Below are 23,711 nucleotides of genomic sequence, written 5' to 3' on the forward strand. Positions count from 1 at the left end.
ACATTGCAAATACATTGTTTCATTTTGACGATACAATAGCCTCATCGCAAGGTAGAGTGTTGGTCTGTGCAACAACATTGGCCATATTCAGCACCACAGTTCCATCCTCCTGCCTGTGTGTGAGTAACTGTCTCTTTAAGGAAATGCACTTGCAGCCATTTTCTGCTCTTTGTGTGGGGTAGATTATAACGGATAGGCGCTGAGAGAATCGAGATCATCAGTCGGAGAAAAGGCCAAAAAAAACGTCAGTAAAACATTGGATTTTCGTCGCGGAGTTAGACATTGTCCGCCCAAATTTTCCTGGACGGACATGCAAGTTGCAGGTAAGTGCAAATGTAACGGAATATGCTGCCAGCACTCGGCAAATATGTGCGGGTAGCCTACGCTCGCTTCTCGACGGGAGGCTGCGATGGATGTTGAGAACCTGCGGTGTGTTTCCACTCTCTTGCATGGTGCACCATCATTTTACCATTGGAAGCAATTAATGTCTTTTTATTTTTTACATTGAAAACAAACGCATCGGATTCGATCATTCATTTTTGCGACCGTTTGCCTCTTCACTTATTCCGTGATGTGAATGAACCCCCCCCCCCCCCCCCCCCAGTTATAACAGGCAGTGTATTGATAGCGTCATACTACGAGAGATGGGTGGGGTGGCAGAGGCTATAAGAAAAAATGCGTTTTCTTAATTTTTACATGAAAATACTACGGGAGATATGAATATCACACAATACATTTGATTGTCTTAGTAAAACATTTATACAATTGTTATTTTATAGGTAAATGTTCCAATAGATATATTGGCTACAGCTAGTGGAGGTTAGCTATTTAACGTGTGCTCTACCCGTAGACTAAATTCCTTATAGTTTAGATTTGTTTAATCATACACTGAACAAAAATATCAACGCAATATGTAAAGTGCTGGTCCCATGAGCTGAAATAAAAGATCCCAGAAATGTACCATATACACAAAAAGCTTATTTCTCTCAGATTTTGAGCACACATTTTTTACATCTCTGTTAGTGATAATTGTATCCTTTGTCAATATAATCCATCCACCTGACAGGTGTGGCACATCAAGAAGCTGATTAAACAGCATGATCATTACACAGGTGCACCTTGTGCTGGGGACAAAGGCCACTAAAATTTGCTGTTTTGTCACACAACACAATGCCACAGATGTCTCAAGTTTTGAGGGAGTATGCAATTGGCTTGCTGACTGCAGGAATGTCCACCAGAGCTGTTGCCAGAGAATGTAATGATAATTTGTCTATCATAAACCACCTCCGACATAGTTTTAAAGGGGGGGGGGGGGGATAATAAAGCCCTTTTGTGGGGAAAACCTCATTCTGATTGGCTGGGCCTGGCTCCCAAGTGGGTTGCCTACACCCTCCCAGGCCCACCCATGGCTGTGCCCCTGCCCAGTCATGTGAAATCCATAGATTAGGGCATAATACATGTATTTCTATTGACTGATGTGAACTGTAACTCAGCATAGTATTTGAAATTGTTGCACGTTGCGTTTTACATTTTTGTTCAGTATATTTTCTAATAGGACTTTTAAGTGGGCTATCAGCAATTTGTTACAATGTTTTCGTTAAGCATCACCTCATTGACAAAAGGCAGGTTTACAATGTAGACAAATGTTCATTGTACGATGCGTCCTTCCAACCCAGGCCCATGATGCTGTTCTAGCCAAATGCACGGATGGCAGGTTCACCGTCTTCCATTATGTAGCCTGTCGATTCTCTAACCTCAAATTAATGTTTTTTTTCCCCACCTCTCAAATAATTAATAACCATTTTACCTTGTTTGACTGTAATACTTGAAAGATTTGTTTATTTGGGTCCCCATTAACTTTTGCAGAAGCAGCAGCTACTTTTTCTGGGGTCCACAAAAAACACAGAACATGACAAGTAACAAAACATTGATAGACGAGGACTAACAATGACTAACAAGACAACTGTTTGAGCTGAATGTTATTTGATTATGTAGACAATCTATAATTTTTTGACAATATTATCAGACATGAATCAAGATGGGACAAGACCAGAGCCTGAACAACTAGTACAGTTCATTTTCTTGTGTCAAAAAGGCAGAACATATTTTTATGTAACATACATACCTCTCCCCATCTTCACAACAACTTTGTCATTATGACTTGACCATGGTAAATGACCATCCAATGTTATACCTAGAAGTTTAGCTCAACTTTATCAATGGTCACACCCTTTATGTACAACTCCAGTTTAGGTCTTAGAGAATGTTTTGAACCAAATACAATGTTTTAAATGTATTTAATACCAGTTTATTATGAATCACCTTCGAATACTGACTGTAACTCCTTATTTAGAATTTCAGTGAGCTCACTGGCTTTGGGTGCTGGCATGTAGAATATGGATTGATCCATGTACATAGCCATTCTACCTTTGTGTAAGACCAGTAGCAAATCAAATAGCTAAGAGTAACGGCCCAAGGCAACTGCCCTGAGGGACACCGCACTGTACATATGTGACCCATTTCAGGAAACTAGGTCACTACTTCACAGGAGAACCGTTTGAACATAAACTTTTTAAAATCAAAATGTGTTTTTTTGGCAGAAATGCCTTCTCGAACATGTGAACTTTCATGTGCCTTAATACCAAACTTGTATGCCATCTGTAAATACAAATGAAATTGTTAAATTGCGAGCCTAATTGGTTTAGCCACAGAAAAGTTAGCAACCTTCCCGCTAGCCATGATTGGCTGAGATGAGTGGGCTGGACATGCCAAGAGATGAGTTTGGATTGGTCTGTCATATAGCATGGTTCTGTCTATTTGAGCTGGTCAGTATGTTTAGTTAATCCTGTCTAACGTGGCTTTTAAAATGTATGTATATTTTATGTATATATTTTTTTACACGTATCGCATAGTAAAACTGCCTAAGTGTTTCTCTCCACTTTCTGGAGGACCGAATATTGAAGTCAGTGGAATTCGAGTATGGTTGCTAAGGAGATGGAGAAAACGCCTGTCTCCGGATTACATCTTCGAACTAAGGACAACCATGGCATCCGACAGGAGACACATCCATCCATGAATGATAGTCTCGCTAGCTACATTTTCAGATAATACATGTTTCTAATTTTGACAAAGTCGTTTCATTTCAAGTTAAAGTGTACTATTAGCTAGCTAACATTAGCTTTCTGGCTCGCTAGCTGACGCTATGTGTATTATCTTATTATTCCTATCTCAGAGCCATTTGCTTGGCTAGCTATAGACTGTTAGCTAGCTAACATTGAATCCAGTTGGTTAGCTACCTGCAGATTCATGCAGGGTAGTAACTCCATGAGTTGGGATTATGGTTCATTGTTAACCATTTTGTATGCGTTTGTAAATTCAGTCTGTTCATCTACTCTGATTTCACTCTCCGCTGAGTGTGAGTGTGCCAGAGCGCAGAATAACTGATGAATATGGCCGGTGTCAGTAAACGTTGGCAAAAAAGCATAATTAAATTGTTGCCAGCAGCACAGTTACAGTCAACAACGCTCTGGATAACATCAAAATAGCGCAACCAGCTCTGCTAGGGTGAGTAAAATGGTCAGAGTGGTGTGTTCTCTCATTTGTCTGGAAGCAGCTAACAAGCAAGCCAATGTTACCTTGGTGCTTGACTGCCGTTGAGAGGTCAGAACGTTCGGATCAACCCTACTCATCGGCCAAAGTGCACTGAACGCTCCGAGAGCGAAACGCTCTGAATTTACAAACGGACAATCTGACATCACAGTTGCAGTTACCAACACTCTGGATAACATAACAGCCTAACCAGCTTTGAGAGGGTGAGTAATGCTCCGTGAGCAGTTCTCTCATTTGTCTGGAAGTAGCTAGTTAGCTTGGGTGCTTGACTGCTGTTGTTACTACAGAACACTCAAGAGATGGATGGGGCTAAAGCTTAAGAGGGTGTGAACGATGCTGAATGGGTGTAGACAAGGAAGGGCTCTCCAGTAGTGGTACCAAAACATTCAACGGCCATTTTCTCAAAAGTGAGTTTACAAGTTTATCAACTTTCCTAGCAGAATTATTTTCCCATTGTTCCTTAACTGTAGTGTATGATATACCATTTTGAAGCTTTGAGTCTCTACTTTTATCTAATGTAAAAAACACTATTTAAAATGTTGCTACATTAGACCAATTTGAGCAGGTCGGTCACATATCGAATGTTAGAGAAGCTTCCATTGAAGAACACTCTCTGGGTTCTATTGGATAAATAACTCTCCAACCATGTGATAACAATGTATGATCAATAACATCAAAGACTGCACTGAAATCTGACAATACAGCTCCAACTGTCATCTTATTATCTATTTCTTTTAACCAATCATCTGTCATCTGAGTCAGTACAGTACAAGTTGAGTGCCTTCTCTATATTATATGCATGCTGAAAGTCTGCAGTTCATTTGTACTCTACAGTTCATTTGTACAATAGCATTGTATTTGGTCAAACACAATCCTCTCCATCAGTTTACTAAGAACAAGCAGTAAACTGATTGGGCGGCTGTTAGAGCAAGCAACGTGTGCTTTACTATTTTTAGGCAGTGGAATTACTTTAGCTTCCTTCCATGCCTGTGGGGGGACACACTTATTTGTATCACATTAGGCCCAACCTTTGGCACTTTGGGTTTCCTTGTTATTGCCAAAATTCTGTCATCTTTGCATTTTAGATTGTAAATAGTGTTCACACATTCAGTTACCTTATCATTTTCTGTCCTTCATTAAAACATTCCTTATTGCTGGGAGCCAAATTCTTCACCCACAGTCTAGTAATCCTCAAATACTTTAAGTACTTGATAGTTAAATGCTTTGTCCGGCACACCGAGGAGATCCTACATTAGTCCTAATTTCTCTTAACTGTTTGGCTAGAAATTAGACTGGGTTGGGTTGAATGCGGAAGACACATTTCAGTTTAACGCGTTCAGTTGTGCAACTGACAAGGTATCCCTTTCCCCTTATGGTCACTACAGCCAATGGCAACTGATATTGCTTTGGATTAAAGCAATGCAGCTTTAGTGAAGATATGATCAATGCAAGTAGATGTGACAAATCCAACACTATTGGTAAAAAATATACCTCTCTGTTATCACACACATTATCAAGCATTGCACACTTATTATCTAAATACTGACTGTTTGCACTGAGCAGCACACTAAACAGCGCTTTTAGCACTTAGCAGCTCTGTTAGCACTTAGAAGCTCGGTTAGCACATAGAAGCACTGTTAGCACTTAGAAGCTCTGTTAGCACTTAGAAGCTCTGTTAGCACTTAGAAGCTCTGTTAGCAATTAGAAGCACTGTTAGCACTTGTTGGCCTATAGCAGCACCCCAAAGAGGAGGTTTAGACGAGTCAGGTGAACTTGCAACCACAACACTTCAACACATTGTTTTACGTTACAGCCTAATTCTAAAACGGATAAATAAAAAACATCAGCAATCTACACAAAATACCCCATAATGACAAAGCGAAAACAGTTTTTTTATAAATTTTAGCTAATTTATTTAAAATAAAAACAGATACATTATTTACGTAAGTGTTCAGATCCTTTGCTATGAGACTCAAAATTGAGCTCAGGTGCATTTTGTTTCCATGTATCATCTTTGAGATGTTTCAACAACTTGATTGGAGTCCACCTGTGGTAAATTAAATTGATTTGGAAATGATTTGGAAAGGCACATGCCTGTAAGGTCCCACAGTTGACAGTGCATGTAAGAACAAAAACCAATCCATGAGGTTGAAGGAATTGATCGTAGAGATCCGAGACAGGATTGTGTCGAGGTACAGATCTGGGGAAGGGATCCTAAACATTTCTGCAGCATTGAAGGTCCCCAAGAAAATTGGAACCACCAAGACTCTTCCTTGAGCTGACCGCCCGGCCAAACTGAGCAATTGGGGGAGAAGGATCTCTCTGTACTTTGCTCCGTTCATCTTTCCTTCAATCATGACTAGTCTCTCAGTCCCTACCGCTAAAAAAACATCACCACAGCATGATGCTGCCACCACCATGCTTCACCATAGGGATGGTGCCACGTTTCCTCCAGACGTGACGCTTGGCATTCAGGCCAAAGAGTTCAACCTTGGTTTTATCTGACCAGAGAATCTTGTTTCTCATCGTCTGAGAGTCCTTTAGCTGCTTTTTGATCAACTCCAAGCGGGCTGTCATGTGCCTTTTAGTGAGGTGTGGCTTCCATCTGGCCACTCTACCATAAAGGCCTGATTGGTGGAGTGCTGCAGAGATGGTTGTCCTTCTGGAAGGTTCTCCCATCTCCGCCGAGGAACTCTGGAGCTCTGTCAGAGTGACCATCCCCTCCGTGACCAATGCCTTCTCCCCCGATTTCTCAGTTTGGCTCGGTGGCCAGCTCTAGGAAGATTCTTGGTGTTTCCAAACTTCTTCCATTTAAGAATGATGAAGTCCACTGTGTTCTTGGGGACCTTCAATGCCGCAGACATGTTTTGGTACCCTTCCCCAGATCTGTCCTTCGACAGAATTCTGTCTCTGAGCTCTACGGACAATTTATTTGACCTCATATGGCTTGGTTTTTTGCTCTGACATGCACTGTCAACTGTGGGACCTTATATAGACCGGTGTGTGCCTTTCTAAATCATGTCTAATCCATTGAATTTACCACAGTTGGACACCAACCAAGTTGTAGAAACATCTCAAGGATGATTGATGGAAACAGGATGCACCTGAGCTCATTTTCTAGTCTCATAGCAAAGCGTTTGAATACTTATGTAAATAAGCTATTTCTGTTCTTTATTTTTAATACATTTGCAAACGTTTCTAAAATCCTGTTTTCGTTTTCTCATTATGAGGTATTGTGTGTAGATTGATAAGGACATTTTTTTCATTTAATCCATTTTAGAATAAGGCTGTAACGTAACAAAATGTGGAAAAATGGAAGGGGTCTGAATACTTTCCGAATGCGCTGTATATTAATATGGACTAGCCCTTTCCTTGGTAGCTTATTGGAGATGGACAGAATACGTGTGTGTGTGTGTGTGTGTGTGATGTTGGGCTGAAGCTACTGAAAGATGAAGGAATGTGTCCGTATTTCATCAACCAATCCGTTAACCAATTGTGTGGGTAGCCACTACACTTGCTGCGGGCTGACATCATCACTGTGTTAATATAGATGCTATCTGACCCCCTGTTTCCAGTCCTATTGGTTTATTCCCTCTCAATTATTGAACGATTAAGTGATAAACTGAGCACCGATTCATTGGTGATTGCATGGCCAGTTATCAATAACCACCACCTTGAATCCCAACCACAGATGGTAGTCTACACACTACACTACCACTACCTTGAGTTTATTGAAGCCTGAGGAAAGGGACCTACTAGGCAACATTCCTTGGCCCTCTCTTTTCTCTGAATCTGTCACTAGGTTGGGTCATGTGACCTCCCAAATGTATTTTGCTCAGGAATATTCGTGAGGTGTGTAATGTTATTAGTTGGTTGGAATGTAGATTTGTGACATCATGAGGGAGTTACTGTTGTAGTGCGAGGATGGTTGTGTGCCCCCCACACACACACACAGTCCAAACCATCATCTCTCCCTGAATATGAATTCCTCTGTCTGTGTTCCACTATGTCGCTCATAAACTGTGTGTGTGTGTGTGTGTGTGTGTGTGTGTGTGTGTGTGTGTGTGTGTGTGTGTGTGTGTGTGCTCAATATGAGGCGAGGATGGTAGAAAATTCTGAGAATGCCCCGAGGGAAACCCATTGAGTTGTGTGACCCGGACGTGACACACTTTCTCTCTCTTTCTCTCTCTCTCCCCTTTCTTTCTTGCTATCACACTTCCTTTTTGCCTCTCAAATGTGCTTTATTTGCATGATATCTAAACTTGACTCTCAACCGCAGTCATAAATGTATATCATAAATGAATGCCCATATCTCTCTACTCTCACTGCTCTCCTTAGACCAGGGGTGTCAAACTCATTCCATGAATGGCCTAGTGTCTGCGGGTTTTTCGTTATTCCTTTCAATTAAGACCTAGACCTAAACCAGGTGAGGGGAGTTCTTTACTATTTAGTAACCTTAATTCATCAATTAATGTCAAGTGAGGATAATGTCAAGTGAGGAGCGAAAACTCGCAGACAGTCCACCCTCTGTGGAGTGAGTTTGACACGTGCCTTAGACTAGCTTCTCATCCTGTATAGGGTTGGAGATGATGATAAGGAATGGCTTGGATAGAGATATCTATCTCACTCCTCCTCCTACACTCAGCCCTCTCCTCCCCCATCCTCCATCTACAGTCACTTCTCCTCCTACACTCAGCCCCCTGCTCCCCCATCCTCCGTCTACAGTCACTCCTCCTACACCCAGCCCCTCTACTCCTATGTCTTGTCACTCCTCAGCCTACACTCAGTCTCCCTCCTCCTCCATCTAGTCACCCTTCCTCCGTCTACAGTCACTCCTCCTCTGTCTAGTCACTCCTCCTCCTATACTCAGTCCCCCTCCTCCGTCTAGTCACTCCTCCTACTATACTCAGCCCCTCTCCTCCCCTCCTCCTCCGTCTACAGTCATTCCTCCTCCTACACTCAGTCCCCCTCATCTCCCTCGTCCTCTATTTACAGTCACTCCTCCTCCTACACTCAGTCCCCCTCCTCCTCCGTCTAGTCACTCCTGCTCCTACACTCAGTCCCCTTCCTCCCTTCCCACTCCCCTCCTCCCCTGTCTAGTCACTCCTGCTCCTACACTCAGTCCCCTTCCTCCCTTCCCACTCCCCTCCTCCCCTGTCTAGTCACTCCTCCTCCTACACTCACTACATGACACAGATTGCCAATCTGTGCGTAATTGAGATTTCCACATAATCTATCAATTAGGACTGACCTCAATTATTCGACTTGTATTTAGGCTGTTGTTCGACCGAGATTTTTTAGTTGAGCAGTAGCATATATACAATACCAGTCAATTTGGACACACCTACTCATTCAAGGGTTTTTCTTTATTTTTTACTATTTTCTACATTGTGGAATAATAGTGAAGATCATCAAAAACATTAAATAACAACATATGGAATCCTGTAGTAACCATAAAATTGTTAAACAAATCAAAATATATTTTATATTTGAGATTCTTCAAAGTAACCACCCTTTGCCTTGATGACAGCTTTGCAAACTCTTGGCATTCTCTCAACCAGCTTTTTGAGGTAGTCACCTGGAATGCATTTCATTTAACAGGTGCGCCTCGTTAAAAAGTCTCTGGTGGCACAGCTAGCGCTGCGATGCAGTGCCCATAGCCACTGCGCCACCCGGGAGGCCCCAATATATATTTTTAAACCTGCATATTTAGTTAATATTGCCTGCTAACATGAATTTCTTATAATTAGGGAAATTGTGTCACTTCTCTTGCGTCTTGGTAGGCAGCAGCAGGCTTGTAAGCATTCATTCAAACAGCACTTTCATGCGTTTGCCAGCAGCTCTTTGCTGTGCTTCAAGCATTGAGCTGTTTATCACTTCAAGCCTATCAACTGCCAAGATTAGGCTGGTGTAACCGATGTGAAATGGCTAGCTAGTTAGCGGGGTGCGCGCTAATAGCTCTTCAATCGGTGACGTCACTCGCTCTGAGACTTGGAGTAGTTGTTCCCCTTGATCTGCAAGGCTTTTGTGGAGCGATGGGTAACGCTGCTTCGAGGGTGGCTGTTGTCGACCTGTTTCTGGTTTGAGCCCAGGTAGGGGCGAGAGAGGGACGGAAGCTATACTGTTACACTGGCAATACTAAAGTGCCTATAAGAACATCCAATAGTCAAAGGTATTTGAAATACAAATGGTATAGAGAGAAATAGTCCTATAATTCCTATAATAACTACAACCTAAAACTTCTTACCTGGGAATATTGAAGACTCATGTTAAAAGGAACCACCAACTTTCATATGTTCTCATGTTCTGAGCAAGGAACTTAAACGTTAGCTTTTTTACATAGCACATATTGTACTTTTACTTTCTTCTCCAACACTTTGTTTTTGCATTATTTAAACCAAATTGAACATGTTTCATTATTTATTTGAGGCTAAATTGATTTTCATGTATTCTATTAAGTTAAAATAAGTGTTCATTCAGAATTGTTGTAATTGTCATTATTATTATTTTATAATAAAAAAAATCTTTAAAAAAATGGCCGATTAATCGGTATCGGCTTTCTTGGTCCTCCAATAATCGGTATCGGTATCAGCATTGAAAAATCATCGGTCGACCTCTACAAGATAGGTGTGGTTTACGGAAGATAGCCCTATTTGGTAATAGACCAAGTCCATATTATGGCATGAACAACTCAAATAAGCAAAGAGAAACATCAGTCCATCATTACTTTAAGACATGAAGGTCAGTCAATCCGGAAAATTTCGAGAATTTTGAAAGTTTCTTCAAGTGCAGTCTCAAAAACCATCAAGCACTATGGTGAAACTGGCCCTCATGAGGACCGCCACAGGAAAGGAAGACCCAGAGTTACCTCTGCAGAGGATTAAATCATTAAAGTTACCAGCCTCAGAAATTGCAGCCCAAATAAATGCTTCACAGAGTTCAAGTAACACACATCTCAAAATCAACTGTTCAGAAGAATTGCTGCAAAGAAAGCAATACTAAAGGACACCAATAAGAAGAAGAGAGTAATGGACTCTAGACAGGTGGAAATCTGTCTTTTGGTCTGATGAGTACAAATGTGATATTTCTGGTTCCAACCACCATGTCTTTGTGAGATGCAGAGGAGGTGAACGGATGATCTCCGCATGTGTGGTTCCCACCGTGAAGCATGGAGGATGAGGTGTGATGGTGTAGAGGTGCTTTGCTAGTGACACTGTCGATGATTTATTTAGAATTCAAGGCACACTTAACCAGCATGGTTTGCGGGTAGTGGGACTATCATTTGTTTTTCAACAGGACAATGACCCAACACACCTCCAGGCTGTGTAAGGGCTATTTGACCAAGAAGGAGAGTGATGGAGTGCTGCATCAGATGACCTGACCTCCACAATTACCTGACCTCAACCCAATTGAGATGGTTTGGGAGGAGTTGAGTCAAGGAAAAGCAACCAAAAAGTGCTCAGCATATGTGGGAACTCCTCCAAGACTGTTGGAAAATAATTCCAGGTGAAGCTGGTTGAGAATGCCAAGAGTATGCAAATCTGTCAAGGCAAAGGGTGACTACTTTGAAGAATCTCAAATATATTTGATTTGTTTAACACTTGTGTTTTTTTCTACATAATTCCTTAAGTTATTTAATTTTAGTTTAGTTTTGATGTCTTCCCTATATTCTACAATGTAGAAAATAGTAAAAATAAAGAAAAACCCTTGAATGAGTAGGTGTGTCCAAACTTTTATAATATATAATATATCGTTTTTTTATGGCACACGAGACACCTGTCAGTGTCCATCTCAGTGAACTAATCCATTGTGGAGGCTGAGACTGATCCATACTGGAGGCCGCGGGGATGGCACAGTCCAAGAAGGGGAGTGTGGCTGCACAATGCACATCTCTCTCCAGAAAGCACTCTCTCCCGCTAATTTGTGCACATTCATTGTTTCATAACTTCACTGTGTGAATTGTTTGCGTTTTGATTGTTAGTGTCCATCAATTCCCCATTACATATCACCAGTAGTACATTTACCGTTAATTCTTATCGTTTCTAATCTACAATGTTTGTTTAGTTACTGTCTGTTAAAGCATTCAATACATTATTATTCCAGTATTTTACTGTTCTCATTGTCAGTGGACACGTTTGCAGAGCGCCCAACCAGTGTTTATCTTGTGTGTTTTGTCAATTTAGTCATTGTCTTTTCTTTTGAGCGCTCCTGTCAATGTTGAGTAAGTACGCGCACCTGATTACGCATAGTTGTCGCAGACTATTCATGATGTCACTATCAAACTTGTTGTTGTTATGAAAAGGTATAAATACAGAAAATGACAGGCTGCATGACATCAGCAGCCTGGTGGTCCAAAATAGCATAACTGGTGTATTTTAACACCAATAAACCCATCCGTTTGAAAATGAATTTAGTATATGTCAATCTAGCAAACCAGGCAACTAAAGCAACAATGTTTTGGTTAGTTTCTAGTTAGCTAACGTAAACTCACCCCATTCCGTACAAATGTGCGCAACCGCAACATTCAAACGAGGCTACAAAGAAAACTAATGCGACTGTAGCCACTGTGTTGACTTCAAAATCGTGGGTGTGAACAACGTTTCTATTCAAGCGTTGATCGACATGGTAATGGCTCTATAGTATTGGAGAAAAGTTGAAAAAACAGATCCTCTGTTACATTGTGACGTGTCATGTCGTAACGTACAGCACGCATAAAGCAACTATTTCTGTCTTACAATCTCTCTCCACCAGGTGTAGCACTTCTCTCATCGTTTAAAAACAAAAATAGGACAGTGACGGGGGTAAGGGGGGATACCTAGGCATTTTTTGCGTCATCATTGCATGCGATCATCATTCTCAAGTACTTCTAAAATCACTTTAGCACCGCCCTAAAAACCCGATTTTCAAATAGGTATGTAATGACACATTATATAAACTCTTTATAGTGTTTTATTTACATTTCAGAGGCGATAAGGTGATAAGTTGGACAGATCGAGTGAAAAAAAAGTACTTTTCCCACACAGCTCCTCTCCTTCTCACTATCACGCATTAGTATCGCTTCCCCACCCGCCAATTCAGTTTCAGTAATTCCGTTAGACTTTTCGGTGATTTAAAAAAAAAAAAAAAAAAAAAATAATAATATATTTTTTGTGGAACATTGATGGAATGTTTCATCGCTGCAACTCCCCAACGGGCTCGGGAGAGGCGAAGGTAGAGTCATATGTCCTACGAAACATAACCAGTCTAACCACGCTCCTTAACACCTGCCAGCTTAACCCGAAGCCAGCAGCACCAATGTGTCGGAGGATACAGCGTTCAACTGGGGACCCTCAGCCCTTAGGCACCCGGCCAAACCCTCCCCTAACCCGGATAATGATGTGCCAATTGTGCGCCGTCCTATGGGACTCCGGGAATGAACCCGGATCTGTAGCAATGCCTCTAGCACTGCGATGCAGTGCTTTAGACCGCTGCGCCACTCGGGAGGCCCTATGGAATATTTTTCTAACCCTCAGAAAACTGGACACATTAATGTTATTGTAACGTCCCATGAAACGTATCTAGAACATTTTAATATTGTTATTTCTGATAACATGGCAACCATGGTTTGGTGGAACGTTGATGTAATATTCTCCCTCAGAAAATTCTGAGAACATTGTAACCACGTTCTAGAGAAGTTCGGTGTGACACTAACTTTAACACAAACATGCTAAAAATGTTCTCAGAAGGTTTTTGCTAACATAGAACGTTCTCTTTACTAACAGAAAACGTGTCACTCAAACATTAGGGGAACATTACAAAAACGTTCTCTCCCTAGAATTGTTAGCTGGGCTCTTCCCTCCTCACCCCCCTTTGTCTCCCTTACTGTTCCTTCTTCTGGCTGGAGGAAATTAAGCCGATTTTTATCAGGCTTGTCAATCAGGTCAGACTTAAAAACACACTCCTGAGAGGCACATGATGTAGAGGCTAAGCCCTGGGCCAGACAGTGTGTCGTCCACTATGTAGGGAATAGGGTGGCATTTGGGACATAGACACACACTGTTCCTGCTCAGACCCAGACTGGCTGTAAGGGTCTATGGTCTTCTTGACAATCCAGGTATACAAGGCTTCTGTGTGCAAGAGAGCAATAGTGTAGTCGATTGATTGATGTGCCTTTCAGTAGTGCTGTTTGGTAAGCTATATGTGTATCTTTCAGTAGTGCTGTTTGGTAAGCTATAGGTGGGCCTTTCAGTAGTGCTGTTTGGTAAGCTATAGGTGGGCCTTTCAGTAGTGTTGTTTGGTAAGCTATAGGTGGGCCTTTCAGTAGTGCTGTTTGGTAAGCTATAGGTGGGCCTTTCAGTAGTGTTGTTTGGTAAGCTATAGGTGTTCCTTTCAGTAGTGTTGTTTGGTAAGCTATAGGTGGGCCTTTCAGTAGTGCTGTTTGGTAAGCTATAGGTGGGCCTTTCAGTAGTGCTGTTTGGTAAGCTATAGGTGGGCCTTTCAGTAGTGCTGTTTGGTAAGCTATAGGTGGGCCTTTCAGTAGTGTTGTTTGGTAAGCTATAGGTGGGCCTTTCAGTAGTGCTGTTTGGTAAGCTATAGGTGGGCCTTTCAGTAGTGCTGTTTGGTAAGCTATAGGTGGGCCTTTCAGTAGTGTTGTTTGGTAAGCTATAGGTGTTCCTTTCAGTAGTGTTGTTTGGTAAGCTATAGGTGGGCCTTTCAGTAGTGTTGTTTGGTAAGCTATAGGTGTTCCTTTCAGTAGTGCTGTTTGGTAAGCTATAGGTGTTCCTTTCAGTAGTGCTGTTTGGTAAGCTATAGGTGGGCCTTTCAGTAGTGTTGTTTGGTAAGCTATAGGTGGGCCTTTCAGTAGTGTTGTTTGGTAAGCTATAGGTGGGCCTTTCAGTAGTGCTGTTTGGTAAGCTATAGGTGGGCTGTTCAATAGTGCTGTTTGGTAAGCTATAGGTGGGCCTTTCAGTAGTGTTGTTTGGTAAGCTATAGGTGGGCCTTTCAGTAGTGTTGTTTGGTAAGCTATAGGTGGGCCTTTCAGTAGTGTTGTTTGGTAAGCTATAGGTGGGCCTTTCAGTAGTGTTGTTTGGTAAGCTATAGGTGGGCCTTTCAGTAGTGTTGTTTGGTAAGCTATAGGTGGGCCTTTCAGTAGTGTTGTTTGGTAAGCTATAGGTGGGCCTTTCAATAGTGCTGTTTGGTAAGCTATATGTGTATCTTTCAGTAGTACTGTTTGGTAAGCTATAGGTGGGCCTTTCAGTAGTGTTGTTTGGTAAGCTATAGGTGGGCCTTTCAGTAGTGTTGTTTGGTAAGCTATAGGTGGGCCTTTCAGTAGTGCTGTTTGGTAAGCTATAGGTGGGCCTTTCAGTAGTGCTGTTTGGTAAGCTATAGGTGGGCCTTTCAGTAGTGCTGTTTGGTAAGCTATAGGTGGGCCTTTCAGTAGTGCTGTTTGGTAAGCTATAGGTGGGCCTTTCAGTAGTGTTGTTTGGTAAGCTATAGGTGGGCCTTTCAGTAGTGCTGTTTGGTAAGCTATAGGTGGGCCTTTCAGTAGTGCTGTTTGGTAAGCTATAGGTGGGCCTTTCAGTAGTGCTGTTTGGTAAGCTATAGGTGGGCCTTTCAGTAGTGCTGTTTGGTAAGCTATAGGTGGGCCTTTCAGTAGTGCTGTTTGGTAAGCTATAGGTGGGCCTTTCAGTAGTGCTGTTTGGTAAGCTATAGGTGGGCCTTTCAGCACCATTTTTGTCAATCTTCAATCAAGTGTTAATGACCTACTTGTCTGCATGTGAATTAGCCTACTCAGCAGTTTGATTTCAGTGCAGAGCAGACAGAACATGTATACCATTATGTATACCAGTGTGCTACATAACATTCAGCAGTATCATGTCTGAACGACAATTAAACACAGGCAATTTACTGCTCCTTCTCTCTCTCTCTCTCTCTCTCAAAAGAATGACGGCGTTGTCTAGCATTACAAAATGTCTTGTTCTCACTATTGTCTTTTCATGGTGTCACAAAGGCTGTTTGTCTGATGACATTTATCTGCCAGTTGTAAAAGGGAAACATGCCATGCCCAGTGCCCACACTGTGTGGAGAGACAGGGAAGCACACACACAGACGTACAGGTTACAGACAGACAGACAGACAGGTGCACAGACAGACAGACAGACAGACAGACAGGTGCACAGACAGACAGGTGCACAGACAGACAGGTGCACAGACAGACAGGTGCACAGACAGACATATGTGCTGTAGCAAGTGGTTCCTAAAGAGGAAATGAGAGCGAATACCAGCCAATGTATGACAGTTCTCCTGGTGGAAGGAATCTATACTGGTTTAGATTGGGATTTGTCCTCTTTTTATTCTTTCTTTTACTGAGAGTTTGTGGTTTGCTTCTCTCTCTGTCTCGCTCTCTGTCAGACTGGCCGGTTGTGTGAGTGACCTCTTGTAGCCATGACGACCCACGTGACCCTGGAGGATGCTCTGTCTAATGTGGATCTGTTGGAGGAGCTGCCCCTCCCTGACCAGCAGCCCTGCATCGAACCTCCACCTTCATCCATCATGTACCAGGTACACACACACACACACACACATACATACGCACCTGAGATTTCTAATTAATTGCAAGAGTACTAAACTCTCTCTCTTTCTTGTTCTCTCTAGGCTAACTTCGACACAAACTTTGAGGACAGGAATGCGTTTGTGACGGGGATAGCTCGCTATATCGAGCAGGCTACTGTCCACTCTAGTATGGTGAGGAAGCAACCTGGAGGGATTGGTTTGGAACGGGGGTTGGAGTTGGGCCTCTGTGCTTTGTGGATACTTTAGTTTTTCAATGGGAACAGTTAGGGAATGATTCTCAGATCCTTTTCATCATTATTCTCAACTCTTGGCGAACATACAGACATACACACAAATTCACACATTCACACACCCACCACAAAAGAGCCTTGTGTTTTATTGTCATTTCTGCACTGAGGGTTTGGCCTTGTTAGCGGTTTCTGTTGACGCGCACACACACACACACACACACACACTGAGGGATGAATCAGGCAGTCACTAGGCTAGACCTCTTCCTGAATGTAATGAATAGGGAGTGTGATTTGACTGACAGAAGAGGAAACTGTCTCTTAAATAAACTTTTAAATCAGGAAGTTCCATTCAGATAAATTATCTATTTTCCAACAGAGACCTGAGGTTACTCATTTGTCTAGAGAAGTGTATTTCACACTAGAGAATATTCACCGTAGTGAATGCAAGTGTGAGGAGATATTACACAGAAAGCATTTTATAACAGACTATTTTAATAACAATTTTATGTTTTGAAACATACTTGTGAAGATTAATCAAGAAAATATGCATACGTTTTGGTGCATCCATCATAGGATGGCCTGTGTTGTATGTCTAATGTGTATAACTCTGTTCTCTCTCGCCAGAATGAGATGCTGGAGGAGGGCCATGAGTACGCTGTCATGCTCTACACCTGGAGAAGCTGCTCAAGAGCTATACCACAGGTAACTCTCTCTCTCGCTCTCTCCCTCTGTCACTGTCTCTCTCTTTGTCTCTCTTTCTCCTCACTTTCACACAATCACAAGATAGTGTAAGCATAAACAAAGAAAAGGTACTCTGTAATAGGCTTGGGCAGTATCCCAAAGAGAATGCTAACGAGCGCGTTGCCAACGTTTTATACAGTCTCTGACATAAACTATTTGCAGATCAGATATCCCAGCTCATAAAAGTATACTAGTAACTAAAAAATGCTACTCAGTTTGCTGAACACACAAAACAAATATAAGACAGCAAGGCCCTTGATCCAGAAGGGGATTCTCTGCTGTTACCAAGCGATGCTTGATTTTGGAAGAAGCTAATCACTTAGCTACTAAATTAGTAAACTAAATGCACAACTACAGAGCATTTAGCATATTTTAGGCTGTTAACTTAATAGTTATAAGATTTCTAGCTGGCAAACATTTAGTTGTGAATTCCATACTATAGCTAGATTACCATGGCGTGTGCTGCACAACATTGAGTGACTCAAAACGCTCTGGTCTCTCGTCGTTGTGTGCTTGTAAACAAACACCACGTGACTGAGGACTAAGCTTCATCATGAAAAACGATGTGACGGGTGAAATGAAGAACACAACATATTGCACAAGTTGACTGCAGGTATTTACATAAAAAGTACTTACAAATATTCAAATGTATTAACAAACTAAAAAGGTATTGCAAAACCATCCCGTGGCTATTTCCAAGTACTCCGGTATATGGTATTACCGCCCAAGCCTACTCTGCAATGAGAAGGGTAGAAGGGTGTTCTTTCAATAACCCTCGACTTCACCACACGTTCCTCCGCTGTCTTTTTCTCATTAGAACAGTTCAACCCTAAACATGCAAATTAGTCTATTTTTACCACGTCACTCACCACTCTACAACCACAGTCTACTTTACAGTTAACTGCCAAAATAAAGGAAACACTTAAAAATGCTGGGCATGTCATTATTTTGAACATGATTTTGGCTACCATAACTATGTTTGCCCGGATGACAATGCCCCCATCCACAGGGCAGGAGTGGTCACTGAATGATTTGATGAGCATGAAAATGATGTAAACCATACACCATGGCTATCTCAGTCACCAGATCTCAACCCAACTTAACACTTATGGGAAATTCTGGAGCCACGCCTGAGTCAGCGCTTTCCACCACCATCAACAAAACACCAAATTATGGAATTTCTGGTGGAAGAATGGTGTCACATCCCTCCAGTAGAGTTTCAGACACTTGTAGAATCTACATCAAGGTTGAAACTGTTCTGGCTCATGGTGCCCAACGCCCTATTAAGTCACTTCATGTTGGTGTTCCCTTTATTTTGGCAGTCACCTGTATATCAGCCAGAAAGGGAAGCTGTAATAGTATTGTAATGTATTAGAGCTGAATTTGTAACCTCAGGGACACATAATTTGTTTGCTTCCCAAATAGCACCCTATTCATTATGTAGTGCACTACTCTTGACCAGGGTCCATAGAGGCCATTTGTGACACACAGGGTCCATTTGTCATCCCCATAAATGTTAAGGTTAGGGGTAGAGCTGGGCGATATGGACAACTCCATATCGTGATAAATTGCCTGAATTGATGCGATGACGATAAATGGAACGAAAAGTTTAACATTAATGTGCACCAGTTGTAGCCATCAATTGTCCCATTAACAATTAGCCATATTAAAAACTGTCGTTATTTTAACAGGGTAGACATAGAGACCTATGTCTATTTTACAAATATAATACAACATAAATATACACATACAGTGAGGGGGAAAAAGTATTTGATCCCCTGCTGATTTTGTACGTTTGCCCACTGACAAAGAAATGAGTCTATCATTTTAATGGTAGGTTTATTTGAACAGTGAGAGACGGAATAACAACAAAAAAATCCAGAAAAACGCATGTCAAAAATGTTATAAATTGATTTGCATTTTAATGAGGGAAATAAGTATTTGACCCCCTCTCAATCAGAAAAATGTCTGGCCCCCAAGTGTCTTTTATACAGGTAACGAGCTGAGATTAGGGGCACACTCTTAAAGGGAGATTTTTGACATGCGTTTTTCTGGATTTTTTTGTTGTTATTCTGTCTCTCACTGTTCAAATAAACCTACCATTAAAATTATAGACTGATCATTTCTTTGTCAGTGGGCAAACGTACAAAATCAGCAGGGGATCAATATTTTTTCCCTCACTGTATCTTATAGGGATATACAATACCAGTCAAAAGTTTGGACACACTTACTCATTCAAGGGTTTTTCTAGTTTAAAAAAATGTATTTTCTACATTGTAGAATAATAGTGAAGACATAACAACTATGAAATAACACATATGGAATCATGTAGTAACCAAAAAAGTGTTAAACAAATAAAAATATATTTGAGATTCTTCAAAGTAGCCACCCTTTAACTTGATGACAGCTTTGCACACTTGGCATTCTCTCAACCAGCTTCTAGGTAGTCACCTGGAATGCATTTGAATTAACAGGTGTGCCTTGTTAAAAGTTTAATTTGTGGAATTTCTTTCCTTAATGTGTTTGAGCCAATCAGTTGTGTTGTGACACGGTAGTGGTGGTGTGCAGAAGATGGCCCTATTTGGTAAAAGACCAAGTCCATATTATGGCAAGAACAACTCAAATAGGCAAAGTGAAACATCAGTCCATCATTACTTTAAGACATGAAGGTCAGTCAATCCAGAACATTTCAAGAACTTTGAAAGTTTCTTCAAGTGCAAGTCGCAAAAACCATCAAGTGCTGTGATGAAACTGGCTCTCATGAGGCTCGCCACAGAAAAGGAAGACCCAGAGTTACCTCTGCTGCAGAGGATAAAGTCATTGGAGTTACCAGCCTCAGAAATTGCGGCCCAAATAAATGCTTCACAGAGTTCAAGTAACACACATCTCAACATCAACTGTTCAGAATAGAATTGCTGCAAAGAAACCACTACTAAAGGACACCAATAAGAAGAGACTTGCTTGAGCCAAGAAACACAAGCAATAGAAAGCATTCAGGCCCCTTGACTTGTCACATTTTGTTACGTTACAGCTTTGTTTTTTTCCTCATCAATCTACACACAATACCTCATAATTACAAAGCAAAGGTTTTCAGAAATGTTTGCTGATTTATAAAAAATTACAAATAAACGGAAATTACATTTACATAAGTATTCAGACCCTTTACTCTGTTGAAGCACCTTTGGCAGTGATTATAGCCTTGAGTCTTTTTGGGTATGACGCTGCAACTTGGCACACCTGGATTTGGGGAGTTTCTCCCATTCTTCTCTGCAGATCTTCTCAAGCTCTGTCAGGTTCGATGGGGAGAGTTGCTGCACAGCTATTTTCAGGTCTCTCCTGAGATGTTCGATGGGGTTCAAGTCCAGGCTCTGGCTTGGCCAATCAAGGACATTCAGAAACTTGTCCTGAAGCCACTCCTGTGTTGTCTCTGCTGTGTGCTTAGGGTTGTTGTACTGTTGGAAGGTGAACCTTCACCCCAGTCTGAGATCCTGAGTTCTCTGGAGAAGGTTTTCATCAAGGATCTCGCTATACTTTTCTCCGTTCATCTTTCCCTTGATTTTGACTAGTCTCCCAGTTCCTGCCGCTGAAAAACATCCTCACAGCATGATGCTGTGGTACAGCATATACTGTACCACAGCTGTATGTTGGTACCCTTCCCCTGATCTGTGCCTCAACACAATCCTGTCTCTGAGCTTTACATACATTTCCTTCAAACTTATGGCTTGGTTTTTGCTCTGACATGCACTGGCAACTGTGGGACCTTATGTAGACAGGTGTGTGCCTTTCTAAATCATCTCCAATCAATTTAATTTACCGCTGTCATAGTCTACCTAGAAGATAGCGAAGGACACAGGCGCAGGACACAGGTAAGAGCAAAAAACACTGTATTTCCTCAATCCAAGAACGGAACAAAAATCCCGTTATCAAACAAGGACAAAACAGGACTGGAATTCCAACACACACAAAAGACAATCACGCACAAAACAAAAAGGGAAACCAGAGGGTTAAATAAGGAACATAATTATGAGATGGGAACCAAGTGTGTAAACAGACAAAACAAAAGGAAAAATTAAACATGGATCGGTGGCAGCTAGAAAGCCGGTGACGCCGAACGCCGCCCGAACAAGGAGAGGGAACAACTTCGGTGGAAGTCGTGACAACCACAGGGGGACTCCAATCATGGACTCCAATCATGTCTCATAGCAAAGAGTCTGAATACTTATGTAAATAAGGTATATCTTTTTTACATTTTTTATAGATGATTTTTTTTTTAAATCTAAAAACCTGTTTTCGCATTGTCATTATCTGGTATTGTGTGTAGATATAATATTTTTTATTTAATCCATTTTAGAATAAGACTCTAATGTAACAAAATGTGGAAAAAGTCAAGGGGTGTGCATACTTTCCTGAAGGCACTGTACATACAGTCGTGGCCAAAAGTTTTGAGAATTACATTAATATTAATTTCCACAAAGTTTGCTGCTTCAGTGTCTTTAGATATTTTTGTCAGATGTTACTATGGAATATTAAAGTATAATTACAAGCATTTCATGTCTGTCTGGGACTTCTTTTTGGTTTATGTCTATGTTCTGTCTGGTTGTGTATTTCCTCTCTGTTCATTTTGTCTGGCTGTCTTCCTTTACGAAACAAAAACATTTCAAAATGGCATTTTCACATGTTGAGCTTAAAGTCGTGGCCAAAAGTATTAAGAATGAAACAAATATTAAGTTTGCTGCTTCAGTGTCTTTAGGTATTTTTGTCAGACGTTACTATGGAATACTGAAGTATAATTACAAGCATTGCATAAGTGTCAAAGGCTTTTATTGACAATTACATGAAGTTGATGCAAAGAGTCAATATTTGCAGTGTTGACCCTTCTTTTTCAAGACCTCTGCAATCCGCCCTGGCATGCTGTCAACTTCTGGGCCACATCCTGACTGATGGCAGTCCATTCTTGCATAATCAATGCTTGGAGTTTGTCAGAATTATTTTCTTTTTCTTTTGTCCCCCCGCCTCTTGAGGATTGACCACACGTTCTCAATGGGAATAAGGTCTGGGGAGTTTCCTGGCCATGGACCCAAAATATCAATGTTTTGCTCCCTGAGCCACTTAGTTGCTCCATCATGCTGGAAAAGGCATTGTTCGTCACCAAACTGTTCCTGGATGGTTGGGAGAAGTTGCTCTCGGAGGGTGTGTTAGTACCATTCTTTATTAATGGCTGTGTTCTTAGGCAAAATTGTGAGTGAGCCCACTCCCTTGGCTGAGATGCAACCCCACACATGAATGGTCTCAAGATGCTTTACTGTTGGCATGACACAGGACTGATGGTAGCGCTCACCTTGTCTTCTCCGGACAAGCTTTTTTCTGGATGCCCCAAACAATCGGAAAGGGGATTCATCAGAGAAAATAACTTTACCCCAGTCCTCAGCAGTCCAATCCCTGTACCTTTTGCAGAATATGAGTCTGTCCCTGATGTTTTTCCTGAAGAGAAGTGGCTTCTTTGCTGCTCTTCTTGACACCAGGCCATCCTCCAAAGGTCTTTGCCTCACTGTGCGTACAGATGCACTCACACCTGCCTGCTGCCATTCCTGAACAAGCGTTAGGAGACAGACCTGGCGCTTGCTGGACTTTCTTGGGCGCCCTTCACAACAATTGAACCGCTCTCCTTGAAGTTCTTGATGATCTGATAAATGGTTGAATTAGGTGTAATCTTACTGGCAGCAATATACAGTGCCTTGCGAAAGTATTCGGCCCCCTTGAACTTTGCGACCTTTTGCCACATTTCAGGCTTCAAACATAAAGATATAAAACTGTCTTTTTTTGTGAAGAATCAACAACAAGTGTGACACAATCATGAAGTGGAACGACATTTATTGGATATTTCAAACTTTTTTAACAAATCAAAAACGGAAAAATTGGGCGTGCAAAATTATTCAGCCCCTTTACTTTCAGTGCAGCAAACTCTCTCCAGAAGTTCAGTGAGGATCTCTGAATGATCCGATGTTGACCTAAATGACTAATGATGATAAATACAATCCACCTGTGTGTAATCAAGTCTCCGTATAAATGCACCTCCACTGTGATAGTCTCAGAGGTCCGTTAAAAGCGCAGAGAGCATCATGAAGAACAAGGAACACACCAGGCAGGTCCGAGATACTGTTGTGAAGAAGTTTAAAGCCGGATTTGGATACAAAAAGATTTCCCAAGCTTTAAACATCCCAAGGAGCACTGTGCAAGCGATAATATTGAAATGGAAGGAGTATCAGACCACTGCAAATCTACCAAGACCTGGCCGTCCCTCTAAACTTTCAGCTCATACAAGGAGAAGACTGATCAGAGATGCAGCCAAGAGGCCCATGATCACTCTGGATGAACTGCAGAGATCTACAGCTGAGGTGGGAGACTCTGTCCATAGGACAACAATCAGTCGTATATTGCACAAATCTGGCCTTTATGGAAGAGTGGCAAGAAGAAAGCCATTTCTTAAAGATATCCATAAAAAGTGTCGTTTAAAGTTTGCCACAAGCCACCTGGGAGACACACCAAACATGTGGAAGAAGGTGCTCTGGTCAGATGAAA

The 23,711-nt window shown here is 41.6% G+C and overlaps 1 protein-coding gene across 1 annotated transcript in view; it reads left to right on the plus strand.

Moving 5' to 3' along the window:
- Positions 1–83: 83 nt before the first annotated feature.
- The window catches only part of LOC110487766 (cytoplasmic FMR1-interacting protein 2), a 64,210-nt gene continuing 40,582 nt past the window's right edge, over positions 84–23,711 (plus strand). The window contains exons 1-4 of the mRNA XM_036943248.2: positions 84–323; positions 16,000–16,149; positions 16,243–16,332; positions 17,016–17,093. Coding sequence (XP_036799143.1) covers positions 16,033–16,149; positions 16,243–16,332; positions 17,016–17,093 — 285 coding nt within the window. The 5' untranslated portion in view covers positions 84–323; positions 16,000–16,032. The remainder of the gene's footprint in view (positions 324–15,999; positions 16,150–16,242; positions 16,333–17,015; positions 17,094–23,711) is intronic.

This window comes from Oncorhynchus mykiss, chromosome 14, assembly GCF_057628025.1.
Source record: "Oncorhynchus mykiss isolate SJ-2025 chromosome 14, ASM5762802v1, whole genome shotgun sequence".
NCBI classification, from domain to species: Eukaryota; Metazoa; Chordata; class Actinopteri; order Salmoniformes; family Salmonidae; genus Oncorhynchus; species Oncorhynchus mykiss.